At 38.8% G+C, this 27,357-nt stretch overlaps 1 protein-coding gene across 6 annotated transcripts in view; it reads left to right on the forward strand.

The window, feature by feature from the left end:
• Window positions 1-7,021: 7,021 nt before the first annotated feature.
• tnrc18 (trinucleotide repeat containing 18) overlaps window positions 7,022-27,357 on the forward strand; it is a 54,916-nt gene continuing 34,580 nt past the window's right edge. For 5 of the 6 annotated variants that reach the window (XM_057346637.1, XM_057346639.1, XM_057346640.1 and 2 more), the window contains exons 1-3: window positions 7,022-7,180; window positions 8,586-8,921; window positions 23,004-23,165. In XM_057346637.1, the coding sequence (XP_057202620.1) occupies window positions 8,711-8,921; window positions 23,004-23,165 (373 nt within the window). In that variant the 5' untranslated portion in view covers window positions 7,022-7,180; window positions 8,586-8,710. Of the gene's footprint in view, window positions 7,181-7,774; window positions 7,894-8,585; window positions 8,922-23,003; window positions 23,166-27,357 lie in introns of those variants that run through there. The other variant, XM_057346638.1, reaches the window with a different exon arrangement.

Consider the following 27,357-nt stretch of genomic DNA (forward strand, 5'->3'; position numbering starts at 1 on the left):
TAAACTGCTGTAATAATATTTGACTGTAGATAATAATTCCGATGAGGTTCAGCACATCCGCAATACAATCACCTAGAAGTTGACACAAAAAGCAAATACATCAGACAAAATGATTTCTATTGTATGTGATTGATGACATGAATCAACATGAAAGCAAATTAGCAAGAGTGATGGAGTCTAATAACAAAGCAGAAAATGACTGTCATTTGTCGCACATCTATGGATCAATAAGCACACAATGGATTCTGAAGATGTCATAGGAGGGTTTTGTTCCGTGGCTTGTTTGTCACGGCTCATGCAAATAATGTACACACACACACACACACACACACACACACACACACACACACACGCACGCACGCACGCACGCACGCACACACACACACACACACACACACACACCAATAATAAACAAAAATTCAACATGTTTTGTCCCAAATTGCTAACAGTGTTGTGAAAACTGCAATTCTAAAACCCTAAAACTTTCTGCAGCACCTAAATATCTTCATCAACTCCTTTCATTGGCCATTTGTTGATAAACATACGTCTTGGGCTCTATTTTGTACTATATATGTGGACAGTGCCAAGTAACTCATATTGTAAACCAAAACAACAAAAGCAGCCGTTAGTGTGTAAACCGTGTGGGTGGTTAAATTTCCCCGAAAACTCCCCTATTTTCTCAGAATTGTGTCTGCTTCATGTTTTGTTTTCACCTTCTGTGTCCTTAAAACAGAGACGGCTTTGTGCTATTTAAAGACCATGGAAGCAACAAACTGCAAGTGCACTTCTATTTTGTGTACTTTTCATTATATTCTCTTTGTGCCCAGCAGCTGTCTGAAAGTAATAAGATCGGCCCACACTTTCTGCCGTTTACACAGATAAACGAAATCATTTTCCCATATCACAGAAACATGCTGTCCAGGCCTTCAATGATCCATTACCATTTCAACATGAAAGAGATTGAAATCAGAACCACTGAGAAAAGATGCGCCGATTATATTGTATAGCCCACATCAGTAAGCGTATAATCACCCATAGTTTGTTCTACACATAAACATTTTTTTTCGATGATATCATTCTTCTCTCTAAAGCATTAAAGAGCGTGAAACACTTTTGATATTAAGGTTTAATTGCCTCTCTGTAGTCATCAGATCAGAATGTTGTTGGCACATAATGAAAACAATACTAGCATAAACAACATCATTACAGCAACATTTAATCTGAGCATTTCAGCCCGAACCCACTTGACAAAAAAAATAAAACAATCGTGATACGTGATACGTTTATGATCCCAGAGCTTATATCAAAGCATGTTTTGCTTTCCAAGGTACTTGCTCGGGATGCTCAGTGTTATATTGTGAATAAGAAGTAGTCACAGCCTCTTGAAACAGTGGGTGGTGTGAAAATTGTGGCCAGACCACTGTGTGTCGCATGAAGGGCTTTATTTCCCCCATGCTGAAAACGGGGCGGAGGATAAGACTACTTCACACCCCCGGCATGTCAACGTGTGAGAGTGTATATGTGTGTGTGTGTGTGTGTGTGTGCGAACTAGAGCCAAAGCTCAAGGGGAGAAGATGGACTTAAATTCTGCTCTGGCAACAAAATTCTTTTCAGACTGACACATGAGGACCAGAATTTGGCAGAAAAAGAGAGAGAGAAGGTCACAGGAGGTCAGCCGTGCAAGATTATTGGGGAAGAGCCGATGGTATCGCTGTATGTGTGGAGCTGTGGCGTTTTATTGACTGAAATGTCTGCAGCATTGGCTTTTTGAAAGTCTGCATCTCGACTATGAGGTTGTAGTCACAACCAGCAGGAGGGTTTGTGATGAACCCAGAGCTACTACAAAGCCCGAGTTAATTAAAAATGTCAAATGCTCCCCCACCCGCATTGAATGCCCCGTGATTTGAACTGCGTTTAATTTTTCATTGAAATAAGTTTAATTTCCTGAAAGCTCTCTCCCCTCTGAGTGTGATAGAAGCTTTGTGTTAAGTCCCTGATTGGATTTCACTGGAAATGTTTCAGCCGCAACAACATTCTTATTCACAGCGTTCCTTTGGAGAGATTAAAGTTTTACAAACGGATTGATTTTAGCCCTTGTATAAAAAACTGCAAACTAAGAAATGAAGAAAAACTGCAAAATTCCAAGTGAGTTATTATTTTTTATAGTCAGCATTGAAATTGTTTGTGCAATCTTCATATACAATACCAAATAAATCCCTTTTGTTTTCTGGATTATCATCTTTCCGTCACGTTCTACATTTTCTCTCACATTATACAAAAAGAATATTGTTCATGAGTAGACGTCTCTAAGAAAAGAATATCACATCTCACCGTGAGACTTGATATGTAGCGCTTTTGTGTGTATTTAGGGCTACAATGAGCAGTCTAGTCTGACGGCCGCTCTCTTGTCACTCACAGACAAACTCTGCACAGGGGAGGGAGCCGCCTAACAAAAGCCAAACAAACTCATAAATAAAAGAGCCATGAATATATGTAACCGTGTAAAGTGGGCTGGGACACGTTGGCCGGAATGTGCATATCCCGTGGTACGTTTGATTAAACGCCCGTGGCAGGCAGAGTATGATGAATAGTGCCCGGAGAGAATTGAAATCTGTCATAAGAGCGGGGCCACCACACTGAGATTAAGCCCCAGAAGGGTTCGTCATCCCGGGAAGGTCCCTGAGCTCAGTGGCAGGTTGTCTCACTCGCCTGTCAAATGTGAGTTAGTCAGTGCCTATAAAATGGAAGGCACAAAGATAGATTCCCTTCGGATTTCTATCCAAGAATCCTTCGGAAATGGAAGTCTGTAAAGTCAATAAATTTGGTATTCGACTATTGCTATTTCACTTAAGTGATGGAGATAAAAGGTGGACGGTATTCAAAAGACAAGGTGATTTGTTTCGCTCCTATTTAAGATGGTGATTTACCATTAGATGCGCTGAGGTATTTTTCCAGTGAACACAGTTGTGTCTTCATAAATTGCAGATAAAGCAGTAAAGTAGATTACATCTGCCCCAGGGGACCAATGTATAGCATTTGTGTGACTGAAATAGCAGCTATAGAAAACCACTGGAATCTCAAAGGGATCATTTTACCTATGCATGGAAATTGATGAAAATCAAGTGTATTTTTAGTTCTTGATGGGGTTTGCTCTGACAGATATAAATCATAAAACACAAAGTAGCACACTGGCATTCACTTTGCGCGCCAATCTCATTTACACATTATTAATTTGACTTTTATCTCAAACCAACAAATGAGGAAGCATTCAAAATGTTGTTTGAATAATAAGAGAATTGTACAATACAATTGTTAGCAATGCTAAACAAAGTTAAATGGGGCAAAGAAGATATCTACTTAATTCACCAGTCAAGAATTTTGTTCTGTGTAATACATAGAGAGCATTTATATTACACGCACACACACAGAAATAATTGCTAAAGATTACATTATGATAAAAATATTCACTTTAAAACACGTTACAATTCCTTTATATGAATTTTCCTCTTGTAAATGTTTTGTACTATTTTCAAACATCATGAAGCGTAACATCAATGCATTCTTGATAACCTGTTTTCAGACAATACAAATTTTCACACGCTATAGATATGATATTTGGTCATTATAATAAATATGAAATATACCATATTTGGTGAAATACTGTATTTTATTGCGTTCTACAGTCAAAGCAATAACAATAAGTCAAACTAATCTCTGCTTTTACATGTTAAGTAAATTGTGAAGGTTAGTCCAATATCAGATTGTATTTGTGAGCAACACTGGGATTACTCTGCCCTTGACTATGTTTTATCTGTTGATAAACAATTATCTTTATTGCTGATGGAGGGGAAAAGATACACTCTTGGCCAACATCCAAACCACTAAGCTTTTCTGTCCATGTGCAAAATTAGTAACGTGAGCTTACTAGGCAGATGCAGGTGCTCTGCTTTGTATCCTATTTCTTCATCACACTTTCATGAGACAAGGTCACACCATTACTGAAATGGGGGGGAGTTTTCACTGAAGCATTATATTAAAATTATAGGGTGATAATTTAGAAAAAAAGAGCTTAGCTAGCTGTTAAAGTATCAAGGTTAATACAAGTATGTTGATTTGCGTGGGCTGCCAAGTCAGTTGCCTCCCTTTTCTGAGACCTTGAAAAATGAGGTCCACACTCCACACACATAAACAGCAGAGAATGTGACATCAACCTTTAGAGGGCGCTGTTTCTCACGATATGATTTGTCTATGTTTACACTTAATCACAACCTCTTCCTCGTAATTAAGGCAGATATGTATTTTAACCACATCCATTATTAACGATTAAGTAACATGATAGTGGTTCAGTAATTTAACCTGAATTTATATCATATGTGTAGTATGACATCAAATTAAAAATACTATCACAGTGCCAGACAGGTGGAGAAATCATAACCTATTAGATATCATAATTCCAGAGCTGAGCCTGTGACTGCCAAAATTAAATAGGAGCTACACTCCTATTTCCTATTTCATATCCTATCTATGCTGTACATTTGTATCATTTCATCTCCCCCCCCCCCCCTCTCTCTCTCTCTCTCTCTCTCTCTCTCTCTCTCTCTCACACACACACGCACACGCACACGCACACGCACACACACACACACATTTATACAAATGCAATTATTGTGAAATATATTGGAAAACACCAAAGCAACAATGTGCAAATTAGTGTCAATGGTGATTGAATTCTTTAAGAATTGAACGGGTTAACCCTATCAACACTTTTCTGCTTTTTGCATTATTATTACAAAGGGCTACATTCTATATTTCACTTTAACAAGGGAAGCACATGCCAATATGACTTCATCAATATGATTTTAGGCCATTAGATTGCTTATACTGTATTTGCACATTTCAGGAAAAGGGCCTATTACACACACCATGCAAAATCTGGTTTTTATGGACTCACGCAGGACTTTGCTTATTAAAATATTTAGTGGCTGTTTTGACTGTATAAACTTGATTTTCTTTAATACATTTTTTAGTGTTAAAGCACAGGATACATATCACTGGGTGGAGTTGTCATATAGGCTACATGCAGTCAATTTATTTTAAGATTAAATCTATGAGATAAATAATAACAAAACACACAAATCTTACATAATGTTGACTTTATTTTCACATTTACTTTGAGTCACTTTCATTTGTTTTTATTCTAGAGGTCTGAAGCGTTCAGAAGATCTTGATCCTTGATTTCAAACAGTGCATAAAGAAAAATAATTTGCGTTTAATATACTGGTATTTTTTATTTGTAACACATTTCTCTCTATAAATTTATTTATATTTATAGATTTATCTTTAGCATTTATCTTTGCTGTAGGTTAACGTTAAAGGTTCTGATTAAACAATATTTGGCAATTCTATTTATATTTTAAATCATACAGAATACAAAATATCATCATATCCGCACGAATATGAGTACAATCTGTTATCAATGTTGATACATTGGTTATATGCCAAAATTCATTTTAAGTCGCAATTTCTTAATTAAACTGCTGATCTATAATAGACAAGACCGATTTTTCTGTATAAAGAACATTCAGTAGGGTAACTGTAAAATGGTTGGTCTGTGACATGAAGTACAGCGCATAATATTTGATATCACAATAAACATAAATAGAAAACATGTGCTCGGGTATATTTAATATGTTGTTTATTTCCACAATAAGCATTCAACACCCACCTTAACAATAGAGATGATGGGTCACAGAAACGACATTTCCAGTCCTAAATCAAAAATCCATGCTGGTTTTACGCATGGGAATCATGCAGCTCGGCCGTATGTTAACCAACATCCAACAGAGAATTTTATCAGAATACATTTGAAATTACAAGCACGACCAAAACCAAATGAGTCTGCTGCGGTTTATTGCCGCTCCGTTGGTCATTAACAACACAAGCACTCAGACAACCATGAACCTTTAGGGCTCCGCTGATGATGGCCATGCATCGTCTCGACGAACCGTTTCCACAGCAAATCAGCGCTATTGTTCCCATGCGTCCTTGGAGAAAATGGGCAGTCCCGAAGCTCAATGCTTCTCGAAAGTGTTGTCATTTTAGTGAGAGTCGCAATTTAGGTACGTTCTTTAAACCTACGAATTCACATGTGTCTTTTCCTCTTGTCTGACCCGTTTCCACTGTCTTCACGCGGATGCCTTGAAACCGCCTCACTGAAGAGGCGCGCGACAGGGGTGGTTAGAAACCGTACCATATTTTGCAATCATCTTTTTCTCCCAATGTGGAAGGTCTCGTGAACTGATCGATTGATCGCGTTGAGTTTGTAGTTCAAGTTCAAATAATGAAATTTCGTTATGTCACTCTTGAATGACGGCCAGGTGATTTTAATGCGAATTGCACAAATTCGTTGCGAAATAAAACTGGAGCAAAACGTTCATTTTCAAGGCGACGATTTTGTTTGTTTTAACTCCTGTAATCTAGTGTGCAATTTTCTTTTTTTTATCAAATAAACACATTGCAACACTTTACACAGGGGCTAAATAATTACAGATGTTAGGAAACAAGCTGGATAAAGAATTACACTTGTTGATCATTATGAGATCTCACATTATTTCATGTAATCTCATTCACTGTATTCTAAAATACTACGATTTATACTCGATGCTATAGACTACGGCATCGCATAACAAGATATGAGACCACTCATTTATCCTCCTGTATTCTTTTAACTATAACCTATAAGTCCACATCAATCTTTTTTAATGAGTCGAGTTCGAGCGGCCTTGAAACTGCCCTCAAAAATTCTTCGCTTGTTTTGATCATTGAAGTCTTGAAGGAAGGGGGGCTTGAAACGGTTCAACCTCCTTGTTCCATAATTGGTTTTATAGAGCTGGCGAGGAGCCAAAGTGTTTACATGGAGTTGATCGACACTTCAGCAGACCAATCAGATGCTCCGCTGTAGAACGTGTAGCGTTAGCTTCGCGGGGGCGGAGCTTGTTAAACAATGCTTGTTTCATTGCAGAAGAGTTTACCGAGGTTTGAACGAAGGGCCTTCCCCCGTATGTGCTTTCGCTCTGCGTAACTACGGATGGTTTGTAAATGGAGCCTAAGAAATTTTCCACCACACACCTCACGGATTTTGCGAAGAAACTGGATTTTATAAACTGAGTCGCCATTTCAAGTAAGACATCGATAGTTATCACTCCGCACATGATTCGTTACACAGTAACCTGATGTTTAAAGCCGAAGACACTTTTAAAGAACGTACTTCTTTCGTTTCGTTATGGAAACGCGGGGAATAGTTTGGTAAACAAGGTTAGATTTAATAGCGCTTTCTCCGTAGCTCACCACACGCTGGCTGCCATTGAATGTTCAACGCGAGGCGGAAAACTTTTCGTTGTTGGAAATGGAAACGGCGAAGTTTGAAACGTGGCTGTCGATCGATCGGGTCCGTGTTGCCATCATGAAGCATGGCTGATAACAAGCAGTCATCTAAACTTTATTTCGGCGTTGTTTTCCTTCTCGTTTTGATGCTAATCGCCTTTATCTTGAATTCATTTCCACGACAATATTCAAGTTAACGGGCGTTTCTAGGCGGAACGATCACCGTGCAGTTGGAAACACTTAAACTTATTTAAATATCTTTAACATTGACTTAAAACGCAAGCTCGATTAATAAATACACAAACCTTGTGTAAAAGTAAGGGGTACCGCCCATATTTCATAAGCAAATACAGTTCAGTAGCACTAACCAGTCATTTGAAGTTAAAAATGATCGTTATAACGATGGGACGGGACTGCATAAGCTCCTGTGACAGACCGTTCAGTTGGATATTACACGGATCAAACTGCTCGTATAGCCGTGTTAAACCATAGTTCAACTAAAAAGACGAGGTAATTATTTTGCTGGGAAACTGTCATCATGAGCAGATTTATGTGGCTCGTTTGGATTAGATTATGTATAAACCATGTTTGCATACAGACAAAAACGTTTTAGCAGAGGTCAAACACGCTCTCTGTTAAAAAGCAAAAGAAAGAATATTGTTTTCCTATTTGAAAAGTGTCTCGATCACCCATTAATAAAGGTTGGATCGTATAATGTCAGTTTTAGCAATAAAATAGATTTTGGTTTGACGATTTAATGCCTAACCTAATGTTTAAAAACGCATAAACAATCGGTTAAAAGCCTTTCATGTATAATATTTCCATATTATTAGTAATTTTAGATCTGTAATGCATTCGCACGAACCTATGGGTTATTTATTGCGCGAATGTTCGGTCAAATCTCTGTCCAAACGATGGCTTTTCTCCCAGTATGCTGCCTGTAAACACATTACGAGAGAGGCATATACACGTCTGTTTTTATCATAAAACAGACTTTAAGACTTTAATTTTAATGCCCGTTTGCCCGTCGTTTGCATCCTTACCACTCGCACTTATTTCTCTTTTTCCCGTGATGTAGTTGAGATTTAAACTGCGTCATTATAAAACACCAGTGATTGTGTTTATCTCCGAAATTATTTTGGATTCAGTTTAGTAGTCGTCCGCATCTATCCAAGACTATATACTCTGTTTTGTTTTTATAGGTCGGCAGAATGCCGGATAAGGACACTGATTTGCCTAGGAATCTAGGGACATTATAGCCAATAAAATTGGCTTATTCGGAATTACATGATCGGACTGTTTTCTTGATCAAGTTGGGTCTTTGTGGATGATGGATGGCCGTGACTTCGGACCCCACAGATCTGTGCACGTACCGCCGCCTCTGCTCTCGGGCTTGGCCATGGAGTCGCACCGACTCGGCGCGGCCGCTGCGGCGGGTAGAATACCACCGTCTCCCGGTCATCTGGGCGCGGGTCACCCGGCGGCTCTACACACTGGAAAATTTTTATCTTCGGCCATGAATCTACATTCTCACCACAGTAAGTGCCGTTCTACTTTCGCTTTGCTTATTTCGTTTAAAAAAGTGTTTTATTTATGGAAAAAACGCAAGCCGCGTTCGAACTTCTGTGTCTTTTGTAGCAGTGTTTACATTTGTTAACATCTTCCTATTTTGTGACATTTGCGGTCGGAGACTTTAGAGAAATGTGGTAATATTGTTTTAATGTTCAGCGTGTTTTGTTAATGAAGATTTATACGCAATTTAAATAATGTACAAATAATGTACAATATTCGCAAAGCATGACTTGAATCGAACGGTTGTTTTGAATACAGCAGTTTATCAAGCAGTGCCGAGTGATAGCGCAAAAATCACCCGTACAATGTTGTTCACTGATCGCTCGCAGCAACACTGAAAGAAAATGCTAAATTCGTGCAAAGTAATGCGTGTTGCCACCTTATTTCCTCAATTTGAGTTGAACACAATATGTGTAGTAGAACAAACACTCCCAAATTTAATCCAGCATCCATTTTAGGGTAGAATTATGACTGAAATTGCCCCATTAATTTTCCATCACTTGGGCAAACAGTGGAATTACTGCCCTTCCATAGTGAACTACTGCCTTCCATGTCATTCAGTAAAGGCGCATGGTATGATTCTTGGTGCTCACGAAGTCCACATTGCACAGGGGAAAACTATAAGCAAAAAAATCCATTCTGTAAATGCTGCATGTTATACAGACGCATAACCGAATTTCTTTGCAGTATAGTGCTGTGTAGTACTTTCTAGTCTCAATAAATGTAAGTTGTGTTTTTATCTATGTAAGTAGAACATTATAGACCCGTTTCTTAGTTGTAAGATGATTCATGTTCCAACTGTACGACATATGGCCAGTGGGCCATAATTTTATGTGTAATTAGAGGTTGATGAGAACATCTTATGGTGTCCCTTATGCCTTTAAAGAGTGTAAAAACTTTAAGGGAAAAATAGTTTGCTGATATGTTTAACTTGACATGTTTGTGTTTTTGTCAAGTGCAGTAATTTAGATGAATGTTTTGTAATTTGTCTATATATTATATACACACAAAATAATTGCCAGTAGTTATTGTTGCTAAAAAATCTGAAAAGGTGTTGGCCTTACTTTATACAATGTATGTCTTGTATCTTGGGTCTGGACTTGCAAATAGCCATTAATTTGTAGCAAATCTATGCTACCTACATTATTTTATCATTATTTTATCAATTATCATTGTTAACACTGTCCCAGTTTAAGAATTTAGGAATGTAAAGTTTTATTATAGAAAAAGTAATATGGTGAACATGTGAACTTAAAATTTGGCTTAGTTTTGACCCTGAACTATTCTGAAATTGCTACTGTCATTGATATTGTTAATATTTTTCTGTGCCTTAACTCCCCCATAACTTGAAGATGTAATGCTTCGCAGATGTCAGAGAACCTATAGACCTATAGAGAAGCGTTTCCCTTCATATGTCATGTTTGTGTATGCAGTTTACCATTCATCTTTGGTGCATATAATAGTTTTAATCCTAACATGAGCTTTTTACATTGTTGTGCATTGTTAATGGTTAAATTTGGTAACATAATAAATTGTCACCGCTTTCTGACTGCACCTTATCATTGTTGTATGATTAACTAGGAGATGATGGCTTTATTAATACTGCCTAGAGCGTTGAGTCATCTACACCTCAAAGGAATTTTAAAAAATTGTGTTTTAGTATGGGATATCTTTATTTTGCTTTATATTGATTTCTTTGGTAAGAATAAAAAGAAAAAAGACATTTACAGGGGATGTACATCTCTTGTGAGTCTAAATCGTGATTTAATTTAAAAATATTCTTGTTCTGCACGTATACCCAACCCACCACAAATTTATGATTAATTCTAAGAACATTGTATTGAATTATTTAAAAGCACTCTCACTGGATTTATTCTCGATGATTTGTTTATATTTTGAGTTATTTTTCATAAATGTTCTTCAGTGGTAATGAACATTGAATACATCATGTCATGTGTTTATGAAATCACTCCGTTTCCTGGGAACTGCCTGGACATTCCATTCCTTCCAATAATAACAAATTTCCTCTGTTTGAAAGTATAAACAGATTTATGTGCTGCTGTTTATCTTTCAGAATGACAAGATTCTGTTTAAAATATTATTTGGATGTATAAGGGACCAACCTGGATCGAGACTGACAGTAGCCTATGAGAATTCTATTATTCTAAAATGGTTCATCTTTGGTGCACTGTGGTGCAGGTTTTTACCATACAGTTTTAAATAATTCATGCACAAATATGTTGAAGTTGTAAAGAAGTTTCTTTTGGAATCTGAATCTCAGAGCGGGTGGCTTGGTGAAAGAATTGATGGGCGTGGGAGCAGAACTTCATGGCTAAATGTCGAGTAACAATGCAAATGTGTAACATGAGTCTTGAATTTACATGCCCGTTGCTGAATTTGTTCTAGAAAGGCATAACAACCTGATATGTACTTTTCAGCAGATTGGCAAAGATTTGTGTTACACTGACTTTCACCCAGCTGTTTGTAATACTAGATTCCTTTGACTTGTTTCATTTCGTACTGTAATTCTTTGTGTTGTATTGTCCAGAAGAAAAAAATATAGCAATAATTCAGCACAGGATAAAGCCTTACAAATCTCTAATTTAGTTTGTAATGTTGTTTGTCTCTTATAAGTCTACTAAAGGAGCTGTTGGAGAAACGCAAATTAAGTGCAAGTACCGCTTTGTTTTTGGAAAAGGGTGGGTGTACCTTTTTGGAGTTTTTGCACCAGCTTGTAAAGCAAACATGTACAACACTGAGCACTCGTTCCAAAAATTTCACGCATGAATCCAACTCACCAGATGGCTGTTATTCTTGGATATCAGAGTGACGACGTTCTGTCCCTTAACTTTAATGCTTTACATTGCTGTTATAAAAGCCTTTTTAGTGATTTGTGGTTACAGCACGTTTCTTTAGGATGCTAGTACATTTTTTAACGTGATTTTTCTCATCTTAATCACTGACAAGCACTCATTGTGTATGCAAAATATGTTGTCGTGTTAAAAACACAAACACATTTTAGTTCTGCATAGATTTGTTTTAAGCTTTAAAGAACAATTGACAGTTTATTCTACTGGTGGTGCTTTTAGTGAGAAATAACAAGAGATGCATGAATCGGGAGGATTTTATTGGTATACTGCCTGCCCATCTGCTGGTCTTTGGATTTAACACACTTCTTTCTGAAAGAAACATTTGATCTGAAATGAGGTGCCATGCTGTTTATGTAACGTAGCAATATACATAACAGCAGACCTCTACGACGTTACATCACTTGTTGTTGTTGTTGTTGTTTATTAGTAGAACATATATGACTGTTCTCTATACAACTGAAAGTTATTGCAGAGGCACAGTGAATGTTACTGAATGGACCAGCTGTGTGATACTGGAGTTTAGAGACTGGCGTTAGGTGGTTCTCTTGCTTGTAAAGCTAATTAAGGAGAGTAAACACAATTTCTGGGTAATAGCTTACATGTTTAGAGTCAAAGCATATTAATCTACCTGGAGATTATATGGCTTTCTGTACTTCTCAGAATGAATCACTAAATTTATTAGTGTCTGACCGTTTCCAGCGGTTAGGACTGAATAAGTTTTGAAGAAGAATCTATTATTTTTACTTCCTTGTGTTTAGTAATGGCAGCCGTAGTGGTGGTAATAGTCTGGCTTATGGTTGAACGTTAACGTTTGCTGAGTGCATTTTAACATGCAACGCATGAATCGTTTCTTTCTGCTTCAAAGCGCACTTGTTTTACAGGATTTCTGTGGAACTTTGAATTACTGACGCAACATGGGGAAAATGCAAATGTTTGCTTGATGTGCCTTTGAAGCTCAGTGTCTTTTGGAATGTACGATTGATCGATTTTCATATGCCGCATCAGAGAATCCTGGGGTTGCAGGCCTGCTGGTGGTTTATGGGCTGTTTTTAATAGAGGACCCTGGTGTTTGGCCTTAAAATGGAAATGACTGCCTCCACATGCTCTGTAGATTTTAAGGTTTTATTGATTCCATTTGAGTACCTCCTGTTTGCAAACCCCTAATTCCCAAATCAAGTCTTTTGACTTTTTTAATATTCGATTCAAAGATAGTTTTTTTTTTTCGAGTCATTCCTCTATTTTCAATTATAATGAGCGTTATGAAGGCTGTAAAGATGTTCTTGCAGAGAGGTTTCTTCTGAACAGGCTGATACAGATCCAGCATCATTTTTATATCACTGCTGAGTTCACTCTGCAGCGTTTTACTGTTGTTACAGCATCTGGAAAGCATGTGCTTGTTGTTACGCTTTGTTATTTCAGCCTTTTCCCTTTAATAAACTATATATTATTCCATCTTTTGATGGCTTCTCCAGAAATGACTGTGCTGCCTAATCCGGTTTAACCCATCAGGAAGGGAACAAACCCTCATTTATACCCAGAAGAGTGTTTCGGGGGGAAAACCCTTGTAAAAACTTGCCTATGCCATCCAGGTGTTACCCCTCCCTCCCACACCTTCCCCGGCCTATATGCTGAGGTTTCAAGGTTACAGGAACATTCCTATAAAGCACAGAGGAGGGAGGGCACTAAACCGTTTAACATTGAGATTATATGAATTTCTGAATGTATTCTGCGCTGTCCGTTGTCATCATGTGACTGAAACTTTCTGTTGTGTGTAGTATGAGACCTTTCCTTCGTTGTGATGTACTGTGACAGACGCAGAGCAGGACTCTGAAGGGTGAGTGGTAAAATGCCGTGCCTAACCTGCTTTTGTCCTGAGTGGTGTGCCAGGAGAGAACCACTGATGGAAATTGAGTGTAGGGGGGAGGATGTTTAAACGTCCTGCAGCCTTGACTTTCCTCTGAATTATACATAAAGTGTTTAGTGTCCTGATGCGTACACCCCCGTTTGCTCATCCTGCATGGGTTACGCACTCTGCACATTTGAAATAAAATGCCCCGGCTGTTAGACATGCTCGTGTGAATGTGTTTTATGAGGAGCGCTGGGGTCTCACTGGAGGGCATTTTCTGCTTTCATATTCCTTTTTTTAGTGTATGGATGATTCAGAGTTACGGGAGAACGGGTAAACACGTATTCTTCTCTTTATTTAAAGCTCTTTGGCTGTGTTTTCTCCTGAGTGTTTGATCTTTACTCTTCCTTCATGAGGTTGCCCAGAGAAATCCTGAAAGTGCCGGGAACTAATGCTGATTCCCTTTAGAGCCGTGCTGTTGTGCAGGAAGAGTTAGAAATGGAACATCCTTGATTTAACATCTGCAAAAGTGGCTGTGGAAAAAACGTTATTAAAATGTAATTTGGCGGTAAGTGATTGGAAGGCTGATTAGATCAGGTTTCTGTGTAGCTGAGCCCCATAGCCTGGAAAAAAACTACAGCATGTCTGGTCTGTTTCATGTGGGTCTGAAAGGGGTAGTTCACCCAAAAATGAAAATTATGTTTCTTTGCTATGTATAACACAAAAGAAGATATTTTAAAGAACGTGGGAAAGTAAACAGTTCTTGGTCACCATTTACTACCACAGTAGATGTTTTCCTTTTGTAGTAGTCAATAGTGTCCCAAAACTGTTTGGTTACAAACATTCTTCCAAATATTTATTTTTGTGTTCAGCAGAACAAGAAAAATGATACAGGCTAGGAACAACGTGAAGGTGAGTTTTTTTTTTTTTGGGTGAACTATTTCTTTAATGCTAAAGGACAAAGCAGAAATTGTTTGCTTATTTATGCCATATTTAGGTTTACTCACTTCTCCCTTGTTTCGTTAGGATTGGAGTAACGACAACAACTGGGTTCAAAATATGAGGGTATCAAGATATTTTGAACAAAATTGAAAATGAATTAAAAATGAACCTGAAATAAGATTGACAAAACATGTACAATTTTACATAGCATGGTATAGAGCTGACAACATTCAATGTTTATTTGAAACTTCTGTATGTAAATTAATAAATTGAATAAAATGGTGATCTGAAAAATCAAATCAATTAGAACATAAGTACAAAATCAGAAAGGTATTAAAAAAGAGAAACCGTATGAAAAAAGCTTAACATTAAAATCTTAGTCATGTTGATGCAGGTCACATGTTGGCAGTTCAACTAACAGGACACAATAGACATTATCATTAGCAAATCGCTGATGCTGTACTTTTCTGTTATAAATTGTAATTGTACTATATAATAAATTGTTTATTTTATTCTATGACGTACCATTACACTCCCATTTGGAATTGTTTTTGAAACTTTTATTGTGCATCACTGCAACCTTTGGCCCAGTGAGTGCATCGCTGTAAGTTTAATATCAAACAATGTTTTATTGGTGTAGGCTGATAATGGCATTTTATGGTACATTGAGTCACTAGCGGTAATAATTAGCGCTCTCATCTGCAGTTGCTGAGATTGCATGTGCAAGCTTACACCAGTGGTCTGAAGGTTAGGCCAAAGGGCACTGAAGGAGGTGTTGGGTCTGACCCAATTGAGGATGGGGTAGTTCGTGTTGGGGAGGGGCCACTCAGAGGAGCAGTGACCTGACCTGGGATTAGGCCATGCCTCTGAAAACCTAACAAAGAATGTGAAATGAAAGCCAGCACTGCGGCCTTGTTCTCATATCGCTGACTCCTATTACAGCGTCTGCAACTGTGCTGAGGACGGCTGTGCTGTTGTAGCCTGTTCAGCTATGGAAAACACCATATACATGCTGTTATATTGGTGGAATTTTCTTTCATTTCTTTTTAAATGTTTTGTTTAGAGCCATTTTAGGTTAAGCGACTGCTAATGAAGAGTAATCTTGGGGAATCAGTCTATTTATTAGAATACTAATACACAGACGTAGTAGGTTTCTGAAAGCCTGCCATAATGAATTTTATGAAGGAAAAGAATGCCAGCTGAATTTGATCTTGGTGTGCAAAAACATGCAGTCCAGCTGCAGCTAGCAGAAATTTCCATTTTCGTTATATAGACCTTTAAAGGCATAGTTCACACACACATTTTCACATTTTTCGTATTTTTAATTGTTTGCTCACCCTCATGTCATTCCAAACCTTGATGACATTATGATATTTTGAAGAACATTGGAAACATGGCCTTCATTGACTTTGAGTCCACTATCCCTTTAAATAGACTGTATTTGTGTCGTCTTAAATGGAGCTCTATTCCTTGTTTTGTGTGTACCCGGTCCATATTAGCTGCATTGTACAATACTTTCCCCCTCGAGACATTTGTCATCATGTGCTAATTTGTTTGAGGAAAGATGAAAGGGTCAGGTGAAATCACAGCTCCCTGTGTAATATATTAAATGTTGGGATCTTAAGTTTGGATATAAAGCCTTTATTTCCATGTCACTGGTGTACAATGTTGCTCTTGTGTAATGAAAAGGTGATGAGCAGCGTTTCTTCGGTACACATATTAATGTTGGTCGGTAGTGCGCCGCATCCCACAGCTATTCAGAGTAGATATTAGGCGAAAGCTGCATTATAAGATCTGTGTGTGTGTTTTACACTGACTTCTTTGTGGGCGAGCAATTACAGAAAAAGTTAACGTAGGCCCTAAAAAGACACTTTGAACAAACGCTACTTTTATGACATCAACAGCGTTCTGTCTTGAAAGGATGACTTGAATACCGATGACCACAAATGTGCTTGACCTTTCTAGTGCCAGCTCATGTTTCTTCTGGTAACCAATAAGACGTTGGGTGGAGCTCAAAGGACTCTTCTAACAGCATTTGAGCACACTTTTATAAATATACATTTACTTAAAGGAGCCTTTGTGCTTGTCATTAAAACTTGTTTTAAGGAATAGAGTACAGTTTGTTCTTCTAAATCATATTTACTTTGCATGCGCAAGTATTAAATGGCTCATGCTGAAGGACAAGCTTCTTGTTAAGCTAAACATTCACTATTGTATTCGACAAAGGGCCACATATAATCCTTGCCATTTACTAGGACGAATCCCTGCCCAGACACATTGTTCTACACAGTTTTATTCTCAGCACTTGAACAGGCAGTGACGCCTAAACTCGAGGCTCAGACGCTTGTTTATTAGACCAAGATTACCTCAGTACTTGCATTTGCCACTATATGCAGCAATTATTTTGTCACTTTCCTCCTGTCAAAACATCGGAACAAAAGTTTCAGTTTGAGCCCTGCAGTGCGAGCGAGATACAAGAATTTGCTTTATTGTATAATGTACCGGTTGACTTGTTGGAACTGGTTCGTTTTGACTTGTTTTTGTTCCATCGCAGGTAATGCATTGAGCTAAGAGAGAATCGCAAATTTCTTGTTTTCCATTGGGTCATAAAACAAGCAGAAGTAAAAACGCGGAGAGAACTTAATAGATAGGAATGCGTTCTTTTCAAAGATTCTAAATTTATGCTATTCCCAAATGTTGGGTTGCTGAACACGGGTAGTGTTTAATTCTTAATGATGGGCTAGTAGTAAAAGTTGAAGAGCTGTTTTCTGGCGTAATCATTGGCAGGTTGAGTAAAAATCATCTAAAACGCCTGTTTCTTTTTTTTATTTGGAGAAGAGGATCTTGCAAATGGCTGTGCTCATTCTGTGCATGGTTTGTTGCGACTTTATGCCTCTCGGTTACCCATTTTAGTGATTTATTCCCATGTTGAAAATAGCCATGTGTAAGATGATATTAAGGTTGAGCAAAGTTAAAACATTTGCTGTTGTGTGTATTGTATGGCGGTATTCTTGTGTAATTCCGTCACGCTCTTTGCTTAAAAAAAAAACATTAAATGTAAATCCGGGTTTCCCCTTTATTCGTGGATTGGTTGACTGGGCATGGTTTATGTCATTGCTGCATTGTAATGTCTATCATAATGTGGCCTTTTGTGGTGTGGGAGTGCTCTTTATGTTTTTCAGTGCAGGTGGTATGCTTTGAAGGGACCAGTTAAGAGTGTCTGAGGATTTTAATGGCCCCGTTTTCTTTGCCTCGGTTTAAGACCTTATTCTAATTAGTGTCTCTCTCTTTTCTCTAATTTACAACGGTTCATTCTGAATTGTTTTTAAGGGTCTGGCTTTAATTATAAGGGGTGTTGGTTGAGGAATTGCGAAAGCTCACCGTAAGGCCTTTTGGATTGCATCCGAGTCAAGCAACATGAGCAATTAGGAAATTCCACTGTCCTATTCAGAATACTTCTGACCGTGGCCTTCTGAAAAGTGCTCATGTTAGGGGACTGAACTTTTTCTGACCTGCTAAACTCTTTGAGTTTTTCCTCATGCATCCAAGATGACAATTGTGACTGCTGTAATGCTGGGTGATTGGGGAGAATTAACGTGCCCTGCGAACCCCGGGTTGTTTGCAGATGTGATATGAAGTCGGGTGTTTCAAATTGTCTTTAAAATATTCATAAGTTGGATCTATTTGGATGTACTTCTAGGTAAGCTATCTTGTGTCTCTGATCAGGGCTATATAGTCTGGTTTGTGTTGTGGTTCACGCCTGGTGCAGACATAATGTTGGCTTTGAGGTTTTGTTTTATTTGTTTGACATGAGCTAAAACTGCTTCTAGTGTTCGAGATCGTGAAACTGACTTGTGAGACGTTTTCCTTGTCGAACTTGATAAACAGTAGGCCTATACATCCAATCATTGCAATAGGTTTGAGCTGTACTGACTCTGAGTCTGTATGCATGAATTGTAATCTATACTATGTGGCCAAATGTCTGGACAGATTTATGATTTGTCAATGCACACACAGCAGTAACCGTTGTAAAGTCAAGTATACAGACATAGACAAACATTGGCAGAAAAAACGACCATATTGAGAAGCTTTGGATCCTGTTGCGACATCTTGGGGTACAACCACTCAAAGTCATGACGTTTTTAAAGCCTTATTATACTCTGTTTTATTGGTTTTGAGACAACATTGATGGTTTTATGTTTAAATAGAAGGATGTTCTAGACTTTTTTGTGTACTTGGGGAAGGCCCTTTCCTGTTTTTAATACAATACACACAAAGCAGAGCCATTAGAAAATGCTTAGCTAACACGAGAATGGAAGAACTTACACTGACCTGAACACTGCCTTGAGCTCAATTCGGTGAACACCTTTTGGATGAAGTAAGGCTAGTCTAACTGCCCAACATCAATGCCTGTCTTCATTATTGTTTCAGGGTGAGAATGAAACCAAAGCCCTTTAGCACATTTCTGATATCTAGCGAAAAGACTTGTAGTGTTGTCACGATACCAAACTTCGGTACCAGTCGGCACTAAATGTGACGATACTTGCATTTCCCACTATCGCTTTGAATTAGGGATGCACCGAATGTTCGGCCACCGAATATATTCGGCCGAAAATAGCAAAAAACGCATGTTCGGTATTCGGCCGAATATGTGAAATGGCCGAATAAATTTTACCGAACATGACTCGAGAAACGATCAACTAGCAACCAGCGCAGAGAGAGAGAGAGAGAGAGAGAGACGTGCGCTTTATTAATGCCGCAAATATTTTGGCAGTGTGTGTGTGGAGCATTTTAAGGTGTCAGAGAAAGACACAGCACGGGACTTGCCGCACGGAAGTAAATTTCCGAATGAAAGCGTCTTTACCGGTCGGTAACTTGTGGCTACTTCAGACGGGAGCGGGCTGTTTGACAGTAGCCCTGCCGCTCGCGACATCCTTTGACATCATACAGTGGTCGCGCGCACACAGTTCCCTGTACTAAACAACTTGTCAAAGTATGTTCTGTGCATCCCGGCCACGAGTGCACCAGAGAACAGTCAGCTTTTGTGGGCGGAGTTTGGAGGAGAGACGTGAACTGATATGGTTGTCAGTCAGCATCAGTCAGAATAGTTTGCGTTCGATGTTTTTTTTTCTTACAATCATTTTGCAACGTAGCCTATAATAATCCAACAGTTTTAGTTTATTCGTATTTATAGTTTATAAGCCTAATGTGGAATGACACTTTTTAATGAAATGTTTTGTTGTAGGGGTACAGAGTAACTTACATTACATTCTTTTATCAGTCAGTTACAGGCCTAATTAATATAGGCTATTAAATTTTTTGTTTTAATGTATTTTGTTTTGCTCAATTTTATATTAAGTTGTATTGTATTTTATTGAAAAGCAAGACAAATTTTTAAAAGCAAATTTTGACTATTCAGTTTGTGCAATAGTGAAAAAATAGCTTAATAAATAGAAGAAATGCAAAAACCATATTCGGTGTTCGGTATTATTCGGCCTTCGGCCAAGTGTTTCACATCATGTTCGGCTTCGGCCAAGAATGTTAGATTCGGTGCATCCCTACTTTGAATGGCTCGTTACAGAGCGCTTGCGCAACCAAACCCGGAAGCGTGTGAAATGATCATTGCATCGCACTCTCTACCGAGCGCTTGCACAGATACACACGGAAGCGTTTGAAAGTCTATCAAAGTCAAAATCAAACGCTCACAAAACAAGACTCAATATTAACACATGTTATTTTAACGATTCTGCAAAGTATGTGAAAACTTGCTGGTCAAAGATCTAAAAGCTGTTGAAGTGGATTAAGAGCAAGGCTGGTAACCTTATAAATTGTCAATTCAACCTATAGGGTTGTGACTGTTGCAATTTTGGCTATGTGGTAAATTTAGAAGGTTTAATGCTGGATCAGAGGCATTGTGGGGTTATTCTTCTTAAGTAAAAAAACCGCTGGATGTGACACTTGATGCCGTTCAGAGCTGATGTTTAAATGTATACAGCAATGACTTGCTATGTGTTTGAAGTAAAGGATTATGGGTCTAAAATGCACCTCTGACAACCATCTGACTGTGGCTCACTGAAATTTTGCAACTTGCGAGGATGCTTAATTTAGCCTATTCTTGCATACATTTATAATATATTACAACCAATATGTCCCAGTTTATAGTACACCAAAAAAGGAACACATTATGGACACATGGGTAAAAAAATGCAACTGTCTCTCCAGGTCATTGCATATTCCCATTACTTTATACCAAATGTTACCGATTCTGCTATTCGACTTTCAAGTATGCACTGCTAAATATAAATAACATACAGATTTCCCAAGCATTCTTTCTGCTCCATTTGCACCCCATCCAGAGGTCTAATCTGTCCTGTGGTTAATGTTTAGATGTAGTCCAAAGGGTTCACATCTGCTGTTAGCGGAGCGCGGTACAATGGCCCAACGGTTCATCGGCGGAGCAAGACTGCTTCCCTCCTAGGTTAATCGCACGCTAACCTCCGCTACAAAAGACTCATGTTGCCGTTCATGCCTTGTTGTTCCTCCTCCTCTTGTCATGCTAATGCACTATTTACACATGCAAAAATAGAGCCATTGTGCAGAGGTGTCTGCGGCATCGGAGGAAGTAGTGTGTGTGCGTGCCTGTGAAAGTGTGTCTGAATCCATCTCTGGTAATAAGTGTGAGTTTCTCCTCCCACGCTGCTCGGAGGAAAGACATGTGGGAATGAAGAGAGGGGTCGTATTGGAGAAACCGGGGGAAGGGCTCATTAATTTAGACTGCCTTCCCCTGTTTATACGTCATGCTTGAATGGATAGTGTGCCTTTTGGACCAGAGGGTTTAATTCACTGATTTAAATGCAAGTGATATCCCGTACCAGGCCGCACAACTCCCTCTTAGATCTCTCCGGTTGGGGAATACGCGTTCTCATCAAATGGAGCTACCCGTTCCGAATATCTACCTTTTTAAACGTTTCTACAGATCTCCGCGGAGGAGCTCTGTGCTATCGCTGTTGTTTTTATCTGGTAGACTGGGAAAGCTCTGGGGAGCCAGGGAACTCGCTTTAATGTAAAAGCTGGCAACTGAAAACAGTTTTATTTAGACATTCTCTCTCTTTTGAAGCGGCACATCTGGTGGCTATTGTAATGACAGTTAACATAACATTTAAGATGACTAATAATTATTCATGACATTTGTTTACAAGCAAAAGAGATTTGTGTTTGTGGTCTTTCTGTGCCTCTAGGTAAACATTGTCTTTTGAAAGGTATTAAAGCCCGTCCGGCAGTCGAAACAGGTTTGCGGCTGTGTTTCAAAAGAAAACTGCAAAGCTTCACAGAGTTATAATTGCACTTTTGCCAAGGCTGTTTTCCTGAGTGCCGTGTCATCATATTTAATGACAGCTCTTTATTTCTTTCTTCATTCAGTCACTTCATAAGCAACTGCTTGATCCTCAGGCAGGTGGTGTGTTGATGAAAATGAATCTGACTATGAGAGTCATCTTTGTCCAAAATGTTTATGCAGAGAACATTTTGCAATACAGAGAATGTGGCTTCAGACAAAATGAGAGTATTTACAGTAACACTTCACAATAAGGTTATGTTTAACATTGTGGGTTGCCAGTTGTATTGACTTTAACAACGGTAGTTAATATCAATACACTTTCTCGTTATAGTTTACTGTGCTTTTAATGTTAACAGTTACAACTTTAGATTTAAAAACTGTATTGCTAAATACAGAAATTTACTAAGATTAATAATAATGCTGTATAGAAGTATTATTCTTTGTTAGTTCATGTAAGCTAATGCATTAAATAATGTTACAAATCACTGCTGTCCTTCTGAAACCTTGTATCTCCATATTTCGTGATTTTTTGTTGTTGTTGCCGTAAATCATTATTAGTCACACTTTGTCAAAGTCAAAGCAATAACCAACTTCGACAACACTGTATTTAATCATTTAAAAGTGTTTTTTCTATTTAATGAAAAAACAGGAATTTGAACATCCAAGGTTTTAGAAGGACAGCGACTAAATACAACCTTGTTGTATAGTGTTACCATATTTTTGTTACACTATATAGGACAAGTGTGGATGTTCTGTGCATTTCTGAATTGCAGCTGTTGCTTAGCCGTGATAATATATAGTTTTAAAGTATATAGTTGTATAATATGATCATATATAGTAGTATTTAAAAATAGTAGTGTTTTTTTTTTAGTATTAAACCCTACACTCTAAAAAACAACTATTGGATTGTGTAAATTTGCATGCAATAAAAATCTTTTTTTTAAATTACAATATAAATTGTATATTGAAACCTCAAAAAAAGTGACAAAATGTTGACATTACATATAAATATTTTCAAAAATATCTTAAATGTGTGTTTCTGATTTCATTCCAGGTGATGCCTTTCCAGGTGCCTCAAGCCCATTCCTTAGCGGATACGTCAGCGCCTCTAATGCTCACGGAGGCCCCAACCCTCTCTCTTCTGATCCAGCCTTTCGAACCCCCAACCCAGCCAGCCTGCAAATGGCCCAGCTCTGGGCCTCCCACCCTCACGAAGGTAAGAATCACTGCATTTCTGTTTGCGGAGGAGTGGAGAAACATCCGAGCACTTCATAGTTTAAAACAAAGCGGGTCTGCCTTTGTGCAAGGCCGCTTGAACGTATTGAGTTTAACGATTAGGTTTGTTGGCAGATCACTGAACTCAAACAAAGGCCCGAGTCAGGGCCTCGGCGACAGGCAAGACCGGGTGGACGGTCTAATGGAAAAACACACCCTCTACCGTACGACCCACAGGGACTTTTTAGGCGGCTTTATATTCGAAGTTAATGGAAATCGACTCGGGAATGGAAGTGCAAGAATGTGTTCGTTGGCTGTGCTTGAACAGATAAAGGCGCAGCATTGTTTTTGATAAGCGTGTGTGTGACTGGTTAGAGCTGTCGGCCGGTGATGTGTAATATGCAGTCATGTCTCATGTGTACGATGGATTACCCTCGCTCTCTTTCTTTTGGAGTCAATAAACTAGATATGTGTGAACGGTGTGCGACGGCTGTAGAAAAGGCAATAAAAAATCAATTTCGACCCTGCAATCCTAATGTAGAATAGGCCACATCTGACAGCCACTCTGCTACGACGTAATTGTAACCAATTCTTTTTGTGAAATAGCTGGTGTTGGTCAATAGTCAATATCCAAAGCTATGACACTGGTTATGATGGATAATATTGCTGCAGTTTTATAGCTGTTCTCTGTGTTTGTATTTTGCATTATCGCTAATATCAATGTGTTTGAGTTTTTTTCTTTAATTTGAGTTTTTCTTTAATTCGTTTTGGCGCATAGATAAGGGTTTGACTTTATACGCTCTTCAAACTTGTGCTTCTAAGCAGGATGATTCATCCAGCATCATTCCAGCCCCTGCCATTTTGAGAAGATAGAGATTTCAGTTCTCAAAATGGTTCACGTGTACACCAAACAAGCGAAAGAAAAGCAACGCCAGCTCTGTAAAAGCTTGTGGGTGGATTATTAACGAGGTTTGTCGAAGGGCCCTGTACCCATAGGCCTTTGTTTCTCGTCCCCGCTGAGAAAGTACAGATGAATTGTCTAAAACCTTGGCACGGATCGTAGCAAGCCAGCTTCACTCTGCCCGCGAAGAAACGTGATGAATAGCTGACATTGAAGTGTACTCTCGTCTCTGCCGCTTGTGAAAATATTTGAACATGCCTGTTTATTCTGAAGGGTGCACCTGGCTCTTATTAACTGAAGGAAGTTGAAGTAGCAGCTGTGGAATTTGGCTATTTTTACACAAAATGTGCGAAACAATCAGGCATGCTGCACTCCCTCTGCTACGTGTTGCAAATGCACCGTAATCAGAGAAAAAAGTGATGCTGTCGAATTTATCTTTGAAGTTCAGTTAATAAACGTGAATTGTGCATAAACTGCGAAATGTTTTTGGATGTGGGTTTTGTATATATCCTTGTGCGATTAAATAAAATCTATGTATGTGGTAATGACATTGTTTCCTCCCTGTTCTTAATTCAAACCGACCGTGCGAATTCTCATTTTTCGTTTTGTCTTAATTATGAGCACGTGTCCGCACCAATTATCTGCAGCGGTCTGCGGTTCACTGGTGCTGTAATCGGATGCGTGCTGTCGAGGGCCGATCACCTTTGGACCATGCAGGAGATGGTTGGCGGTGGCTGCAGGGCGGCACTCTGTGATTGATTGAATTTCCGTGCCTGCTGCTGCTGTCGCACATTGGACTCGGTGCGGAAAGGAATGCCCCTCTTTGGTTGTGATGATGGAGCCGTCGGTGCAGGTAGCTCTTTGATGTAGTGCAGCACTTCCTGCAGTGTCCCCGGGGTCCAGATGACGGGTTTGAATACTAATGTGAAATTGGAGATGTATAATAAAGATAATGAAAAGAGGGAGAGTGGAGGCAGATGAAGCATTTCTGGCACATCGCCTTTCTCTGGTAAAGATGAGGTGGCAATGAGCATGGTGTTTTTGCCTTCTCTTAAACTTATTCTGGTCCTAAATCTGGTCCTTTTTGTGCTTAAGGGTATAGTTCAGTTCTGTCATTATTTACTCATCCTCTTGTACTTTCAGACCTGTTGTCTGACTTTTTCTTCCGCAGAACAAAAAAGATGTTTTGAAGAATGTTGGTATCCAAACAACAGAGGTACCCATTCACTTCTATTGTATAGACCCAAAAGCAATGCAAGTCAATAGTTGGCACTGTTGAGTATCTGGCAATATGGATTACGCACCCACGCACCCTATGTCAACTCACGCCTGGCTCCGCATTTCAAACAAATGTCAAATCTATCTAACTGTTTTGAAACCTTCAGCACATTTTCTACTTGTTTTTAAAATCCCAAATACTTTATGTAACCTATGTACTATTTTAATCATTCACTAACACAATAGAACATTTTATGGATTTAAGGGTTATTATGGGAGTTCTATTTGTTTTAATGGAAACTATAATAGTGTACACTGGTATTTGTATTCTATTGGTGTGGTGTAATCTGGCAGTTGGGAACCAATAGAACAACAGTAAGTCCTATAGACCAATTTGGAGTCGACGTCACGGTTACGTCACTGCCAGCTGCGTGCGCATACTGGTGGCAGAAAAACAGTGGAAACAAATCGGCAATGAATGAAACATTGGAGACAATTCCTTCAAAAATGTGTTTTTGTGTTATTGAATGTGAGAATAGGAATGGCCAAAATTACGGTGTTATTTCCTATGGAATACCGTCATTGAATATGACATTTTAAGCTAAACAAGCCATTAAACGAACAATTGGTCTATTTGAATAATGCCCAAAACACATTACAAAAAGGAATTTCTGTAATGGTTTTTGTTTTCTTTCAGCAGGGTAACTATACCCATACTGTGCTTCACACTGCTGAAGCTTGACTTAGAAAAATTCAATTGCAAATCACATCTAGCCAATGACATCGCCAATGTCTGTCAAAAAAAATCACAATTAGATATTTTCCCCAAATCGCACAGCCCTAACGCATGGCATACGGAACAGTTTTTGTATTTCATGTCAGCAAGGGCACGCAACTGTCATAGCGCCATTGCTTTTGAATGTTAATGGCCTCCCTTTTTGACCCTTCCATTTGGAGCCAAATTCCCCTCTCTACACGTAGCCCATTTACAAGTAACCTTCCACCGTCCTTAGTATAAGATCCCTAAAGAATAAGCTAGGTTAAATGATTCGCATGCTCTGAAAACCCCACACATCTTTTCACATTCACAGCAGTCTAAACTTAAATCTTTTGGGTGGATTTAGCTTTTTTGAGGGTAAATCAGTCACAGATGTGCTGTGGTGCAGAGCTGAAGGAAAGGGCAGTGACAGACAAAATGAATTAAGTCTGCAGATACTGTGAAGGCTGAGATTTGCTCACCGTTTCACATATGAGAAACTGAGATTAACAGCGATTAGATGTGCTGTGCTTTGAGAACACGCATGCCTCTGCCACACCCCTCATGTGAGGCATGCAGGAGAACACAGAAATAAATGTGTTGCTGCAGTTTTTGCCCGGTGTCTAAGAGTAGAATATCCTCCATCATCTCTTGGTATGGTGTCAGAATGCTATCAGAGGCATTTCACAACCATGTAACCTGAGATGTACTAAATATAAAGCGTCAGCCTTTGAACCACGGAGAGTTTTAATTGGCTGTTAGCCGCAGTGCCGTAAAGACATTCATGTGTCCATATACTATCTTGGCTAATATATGGTGGGGCAAATTAAACAAGGTTGCGCAGATTTTATTTTTAGACCTTTTTATTTTGCTTTTTGACTGTTGATAACACTTAACATTCTCATGTTGCTGTTATCACTAATTACAAAGACTTTGCTTTGGCTGCGATTGTAGATAAGTGTTGAGTAACCCTGGTGTGCTTTATGTGCAATGTTTTTTTTCAGTGACTTCCAATTAAAATAAAAAGTGAGTGCAATGTGTTAATGCAGCTTTTGTGCAGGAGGAGATGAATTTCTTAGCCACTTTTATAATACATGCATAAACGGAGCAATCGTGTGACCAAATAATAATACTGGACTTGATTTGTAGGCTGACTTCAGTGCTTTATTTAGCCTGCTGTTGACACTAGCACATGTTTAAAGCAGAACGGCCGTGGTCTGACTGAGGAATTTAATCTATGGGATATAAGACCCACAGCGAGACCCTCACAGAGATTGAAGACACCATTTCATTCTCGGAGGGTTTGAGACTGTTTCC

The sequence above is a fragment of the Triplophysa rosa genome, linkage group LG11 (genome assembly GCF_024868665.1).
Source record: "Triplophysa rosa linkage group LG11, Trosa_1v2, whole genome shotgun sequence".
NCBI classification, from domain to species: Eukaryota; Metazoa; Chordata; class Actinopteri; order Cypriniformes; family Nemacheilidae; genus Triplophysa; species Triplophysa rosa.